Source organism: Galeopterus variegatus, unplaced genomic scaffold (assembly GCF_000696425.1).
Source record: "Galeopterus variegatus unplaced genomic scaffold, G_variegatus-3.0.2 Scaffold11223, whole genome shotgun sequence".
NCBI classification, from domain to species: Eukaryota; Metazoa; Chordata; class Mammalia; order Dermoptera; family Cynocephalidae; genus Galeopterus; species Galeopterus variegatus.
This window is the reverse complement of record NW_007737334.1, coordinates 34,944-42,019: the sequence shown is the minus strand read 5'-3', so window position 1 is coordinate 42,019 and position 7,076 is coordinate 34,944. Positions and strand designations below refer to the sequence as shown.

The following is a 7,076-nucleotide window of genomic DNA, read 5'->3' as shown; positions in this document are numbered from 1 at the left end:
GAAAACATGATCCAGACTTTATTTTGGGGGTGGGCAGTTACCAGATAATTTGATTTGCCTACGTTGATCAAATGGACTATGCTCACATTTTTTCAGAAAATTGTGAGAGGACATGTTTAGCAGGGATCTGCCACGGGAGCTGCTGTGGGATCCGTGGCAGTCGTGGGCCTGGCCGTGGTGCTGCAGCTGTCCCGGGAGCAGGGTGTCACCTGCACGGGAGCGCCAAAATCGTGGCCCAGTTCTTCTCATTTGGCATCAACAGCATTTTACATCGGTGTGGAACTTTAGTGCAAAAATATGGACTCACCTTGCTCGTCATGACTGATCACAAGCTCACAAAATACCTAATGACGTGGTGGAACAATTAAAGATTGGTCATCCAGGTGTTCGGTTCAGAACCTGGTGGCAGTCATCTCAAATATTAAAAGTGGTGAGGACCTGGAAAGACATCAATTTGATACTGTGACAAGACTGCACCCCCCCCCCCTGCACCAGGGAAAGCCTCAGAAGAGGCCTTCCTGTCTAGGAAGAAACCTGTTCAGTGACAGACCACAGCGATGGCGACGCTTCTGCCATGTTGGAAGTTTCCTGTTCATCTGATCTGCTAATTTACCCAGATAAAGCATTGGGGGCACCTGGAAGATGAGCAGAGTCGGAACCACAGCTCAGACCCATTCTGAGCAAGTCTGTCTTCATGCATTTGCCACGACAGTCACCAAGCCAACAGCGTGGCACCTGCAAATCCCTGTCAATGAGGAAGATAATGGATCATAGTTCTCAAAGACAGTTTTCCTGAAACCAAGTCAACTTAGTTGATATGTTTTATTTCACTGGTTAATATTTAGATGAAGAAAACCAACATTATACTTTACTGAACTGTGTGTAATTGTTCCATTTTTTTGGGTACCTGTTTGACTTATCATAGGTTGACGTAACGAATTTACTGCACATTTTCCAAAAGGAATCAGCAGATTTCATCAGCATTGTACTCCCACTTTCCTTGAAGGAGGTAACTGTAGATGGAAAAACTTGGGCTATAAAGCGAAATGCTTTCTTAAATCAGACATTTTGACTAAGTAACTTGACTCAGAGTGTAGGTAGGGAGATATTGAAACATAAAATACAGCAAAAGAAATCTGAATATTCAAAATCTTTGTTTAGATCCTGAAAGTAACTAATAATAATCCATAAGTAATGAAATACTGCTGTACTATGTTCTTTTGCCATTTATTTTATTTTATAGTTCCATATTGAATACATTTCCAATTATTTGATTTTTTTTTTCTTAAAAGATGAGCGGTAAGGGGGTCTTAACCCTTGACTTGGTGTTGTCAGCACCACACTCTCCTGAGTGAGCCACGGCCCGGCCCCTCAATTACTTGATTTTAATTTACATAACTTGAACCTATGCAGATAGGGATATTTCTACTGTTTAATTCCCTGTGATAGAGAACTCTTAAAAATGATTTTTGTGTTTTATAAAATCAAGCTTTACAATGCTGAGCAAAAAAAATAAAGCTGGAGGCATAACACTACCTGACTTTAAACTATACTACAAAGCTATAATAACCAAAACAGTATGGTACTGGCATAAAAACAGACACACTGATCAATGGAATAGAATAGAGAATCCAGAAATCAACCCACACACCTACAGCCATCTGATCTTTGACAAAGGCACCAAGCCTATACACTGGGGAAGAGACTGCCTCTTCAGCAGACCCACATCTCTCACCATTTACTAAAATCAACTCAAAATGGATTAAGGATTTAAATATACACCCTGAAACAATAAAACTTATTAAAGAAAATATAGGAGAAACCCTTCAGCAAATAGGGCTGGGCACAGACTTCATGAATATGACCCCAAAAGCATGGGCAACCAAAGGAAAAATAAACAAATGGGACTATATCAAACTGAAAAGTTTCTGCACAGCAAAAGAAACAATTAACAGAGCTAAAAGACAGCCAACAGAGTGGGAGAAAATATTTGCAAAATACATATCTGACAAAGGACTAATATCCAGAATATATAAGGAACTCAAACAACTTTACAAGGAAAAAACAAGCAACCCAATTAAAAAATGGGCAAAAGAGCTAAGTAAGCATTTCTCTAAAGAAGATATGCAAATGGCCAACAGTCATATGAAAAAATGCTCAACATCACTCAGCATCCGGGAAATGCAAATCAAAACCACACTGAGATACCATCTCACCCCAGTTAGGATGGCTAAAATCCAAAAGACGCTGAAAGATAAATGCTGGCATGGTTGCGGAGAAAAAGGAACTCTCTTACATTGTTGGTGGGAATGCATAATGGTGCAACCCCTATGGAAAATGGTTTGGAGGTTCCTTAAACAGCTGAAGATAGATCTACCATACGACGCAGCTATCCCACTGCTGGGAATATATCCAAAGGAATGGAAATCATCAAGTCGAAGGTATACCTGTTTCCCAATGTTCATTGCAGCACTCTTCACAATAGCCAAGAGCTGGAATCAGCCCAAATGTCCATCATTGGATGAGTGGATACGGAAAATGTGGTTTATCTACACAATGGAATACTACTCAGCTATAAAAATGAATGAAATACTGCCATTTGCAACAACATAGATGGACCTTGAGAGAATACTATTAAGTCAAACGAGTCAGGCAGAGAAAAAGAAATACCACATGTTCTCACTTATTGGTGGGAGCTAAAAATAAATTAATTAATTCACTCACATACACACACACAAAAAAACTGGGGGGTTGGGGAAGAAGATATAACAACTACAATTTTTTGAAGTTGTTACAACAAGCAAACGGAAAGGACATTCTTGGGTGGGAGGGGGAAGAGGGAGGAGGGAGGGAGGTTTCGGTGATGGGCCGTAATAATCAACCACATTGTATATTGACAAAATAAAAATTTAAAGGAAAAAAAAAAGAAATAAATGCCTTGCAAAAATGAAAAAATAAAAATAAAAAAATAAAATAAAGCTTTAAATTAAAATGAGGAAATAAAGTTAAATTTGTATGTTTAAAAAAAAAGTTGTGAGACACAGTGTGCAGTTGGCTTCCTCTACAGGCCACGCAGAAGCAGAAGTGTCCCTGAGTAGGCTGCGATGCCCGTGTGCATCGGTCACATGTGAGGGCCGACCTCGCTGAGCTGCGGCAGAAGAAGGGCCCCATCACCTCGGAGCCACACGTTTGCCTTTTGCTAGTGACCATGTGCTCTTATTTCCTAACAGAGACATCATCACTCTGGTGGCTCAGGTGGTTCCCATCTATGCTGTATCCCACCTCTTCGAAAGTCTTGCTGTACGTATTATGCACTATTCCCTTAAGCACTTTTATGATGTATTTCTTCTGGTGATGGTAAATTTCCACTGAGAAGAGGGGCTAGGGTAGGTGGTAATACTGAGTATTGAAATCGTATTCAGTTTAAAAGAGTACTGTCACATGGCATGGGTTTTTAGGTCAGAGGCCTGTGAATGGCACGTGCTCAGGGGATGGGAGTCCTTTGGAAGCACTGGTGTGGTTCTCACTGACCAGAACGTGGTCTGCCCACAGTGCACGAGCAGTGGCAGTCTGAGGGGAACTGGGAACCAGAAAGTTGGAGCCATCGTTAATGCCATCGGGTATTATGTGGTCAGTCTCCCCATCGGGATCGCGCTGATGTTTGCTACCGAGCTCGGAGTGATTGGTAAGCCTTAACCTTCCCAGGGCCCAGGACAAGCACGTGGACTTTGGAACTCGAGCTTTCCCACATTCATTCTGTGCCTTGTCAGAGGGAGCAGGGAGGGGAGAGGACGTTGTCTACAGCTCTGGCCAGGGGCCCCAGGCCCTGTGGTCACGCTGCTCGCTATGCCCTGTGGGCGATCTTCCACAGTGACACACTTGAGCACGACAAGATGCCCCTTCTATTCATGTCCCAGCACTGAGTCATCACTTCTTCAAAGGAGGTGACAGCAGGGACCACCAAAGAAGCATTTGGAAACATCCCTTTTGTGGACCTGTTCTTTTAGTGACAGCTCTGGTGCAGGGAGACCTTAAGAGTGAGTCTGCAGGGCTGACGCCGTCCAGCACCCCGTCCTGCACCTGGCATCCTGGACTGTTTGGGGGAAGGCAGGGAAGGCGTGGCTGGGGCTCCTGGCGGTGGATCCACCCTAGCACAAGGCCCTCTGTGGCCTCAGGGAGGGCAACACGCCCCACCTCCCCCCTGGTGCAGATAAGGACACACAAGTGATGGACAGTACACAAGGAAGGTGGGTGGGTGGGGCTTCATTATCACTTACTACACTAGCAGGAAAGAACTTAATTCACAGGATCTAACATTACCAGAGCGAATCATTTTTAAAAGTAGGGAAATAAATGACTGCCCAGTTTCAATTTCTAAAATAATGATTTGGACTACATTGGCAGTTAACGCATGATTATACTGAAACTTGAATGTTATCTCTGGGGTGAAGCAGTGACTGATTTAATTCGTTTTAGCCCATCAGTACTTTGGTGGCTCAGAGGTGGCCAGTGCTCATCAGATACCTACAGGGAACTTCTGGTCCAGTATGTACCATTAAGTTGTACATTTTTCTCAAGTTTAATAATGTTTAATTAAATTAATTTTTTTTGGCAGCTGGCTGGTAAGGGGATCAGAGCCCTCGACCTTGCCATTATAACACAGTGCTGTGACCAGCTGAACTAACCCACCAGCCCTCAAGTTTAATAATATTTTAATTAAAAATACAGGAGATGTTCAAATAATGGAATTGCGAAAGTTCATTGGGTTTGCATCACAGTGCAGAAAATTATTTAGCTGAATTTCTGGCATTATTCATATTTCAGATTTGCCAAGAACATAGCTAATAGAAATATTAGAGGAGTCTGTTTTTTTTGAGTAAATGATATATTATGAGTAAAATGATATATTTTTTGAGTAAAATGATATATTATACAATATATCCAAAATGTTATTATTGCAACATGCAATCAATATAAAATATTAAGAAGATACTTTACATTCCCTTTTTTATATTATATTTTTTTATTTATGTGTATTATATTTTTATTAATACTGCTTTTAATTGACAAATCATAATTTTATACATTTATGGAGTACAATGTGATGTTTTGATATATGTATTCCATGAGGGATGATTAGATCAAGCTAATTAACATGTTCCTCACCTCAATTACTTATTTTTTTATGGTGAGACAGTTGAAATTCACTTGACTCGTGATATTTTCAATTTACACTGGGGTTATTGGGACTTAATCCCATTGTAGGTCGAGTAGTACCTGCATACGATACATTATTNGGCAGTTACCAGATAATTTGATTTGCCTATGTTGATCAAATGGACTATGCTCACATTTTTTCAAAAATTGTGAGAGGACACGTTTAGCAGGGAGCTGCCACGGGAGCTGCCGTGGGAGCCGTGGCAGTCATGAGCCTGGCCGTGGCGCTGCAGCTGTCCCGGGAGCAGGGTGTCACCTGCACGGGAGCGCCAAAATCGTGGCCCAGTTCTTCTCATTTGGCATCAACAACATTTTACATCAGCATGAAACTTTAGTGCAAAAATATGGACTCACCTTGCTGGTCATGACTGATCACAAGCTCACAAAATACCTAATGATGTGGTGGAATAATTAAAGATTGGTCATCCAGGTGTTTGTTTCAGAACCTGGTGGCAGTCATCTCAAATATTAAAAGTGGTGAGGACCTGGAAAGACATCAATTTGATACTGTGACAAGACTGCAAAATATGACACTGCACCAGGGAAAGCCTCAGAAGAGGCCTTCCTGTCTAGGAAGAAACCTGTTCAGTGACAGACCATAGCGATGGCGACGCTTCTGCCATGTTGGAAGTTTCCTGTTCATCTGATCTGCTAATTTACACAGACAAAGCATTGGGGGCACCTGGAAGATGAGCAGAGTCAGAACCACAGCTCAGGCCCATTCTGAGCAAGTCTGTCTTCATGCATTTGCTATGACAGTCACCAAGCCAACAGTGTGGCACCTGCAAATCCCTGTCAGTGAGGAAGATAATGGATCGTAGTTCTCAAAGACGGTTTTCCTGAAACCAAGTCAACTTAGTTGATATGTTTTATTTCACTGGTTAATATTTAGATGAAGAAAACCAACATTATACTTTACTGAACTGTGTGTAATTGTTCCATTTTTTGGGGTACCTGTTTGACTTACCATAGGTTGACATAATGAATTTACTGCACATTTTCCAAAAGGAACCAGCAGATTTCATCAGCATTGTACTGCCACTTTCCTTGAAGGAGGTAACTGTAGATGGAAAAACTTGGGCTATAAAGCTAAATGCTTTCTTAAATCAGACATTTTGATTAAGTAACTTGACTCAGAGTGTAGGTAGGGAGATATTGAAACATAAAATACAGCAAAAGAAATCTGAATATTCAAAATCTTTGTTTAGATCCTGAAAGTAACTAATAATAATCCGCAAGTAATGAAATACTGCTGTACTAGGTTCTTTTGCCATTTATTTTATTGTATAGTTCCGTATTGAATACATTTCCAATTACTTGATTTTTTTTTTTTCTTAAAAGATGAGCGGTAAGGGGGTCTTAACCCTTGACTTGGTGTTGTCAGCACCACACTCTCCTGTGTGAGCCACGGCCCAGCCCCTCAATTACTTGATTTTAATTTACATAACTTGAACCTATGCAGATATGGATATTTCTACTGTTTAATTCCCTGTGATAGAGAACTCTTAAAAATGTTTTTTGTGTTTTATAAAATCAAGCTTTACAATGCTGAGCAAAAAAAATAAAGCTGGAGGCATAACACTAACTGACTTTAAACTATACTACAAAGCTATAATAACCAAAACAGTATGGTACTGGCATAAAAACAGACACACTGATCAATGGAATAGAATAGAGAATCCAGAAATCAACCCACACACTTACTGCCATCTGATCTTTGACAAAGGCACCAAGCCTATTCACTGGGGTAGGGACTGCCTCTTCAGCAAATGGTGCTGGGATAACTGGATATCCATATGCAGGAGAATGAAACTAGACCCATTCCTCTCACCAGACACTAAGGTCAACATAAAATGAAG

The 7,076-nt window shown here is 41.0% G+C and overlaps 1 protein-coding gene across 1 annotated transcript in view; it reads left to right on the top strand.

The window, feature by feature from the left end:
• LOC103610482 (multidrug and toxin extrusion protein 1-like) overlaps positions 1–7,076 on the top strand; it is a gene marked incomplete at its 3' end in the record, with an annotated part of 34,163 nt that overhangs the window by 14,728 nt on the left and 12,359 nt on the right. Inside the window, 1 exon segment of the mRNA XM_008594642.1 lies at positions 3,231–3,300. Coding sequence (XP_008592864.1) covers positions 3,231–3,300 — 70 coding nt within the window.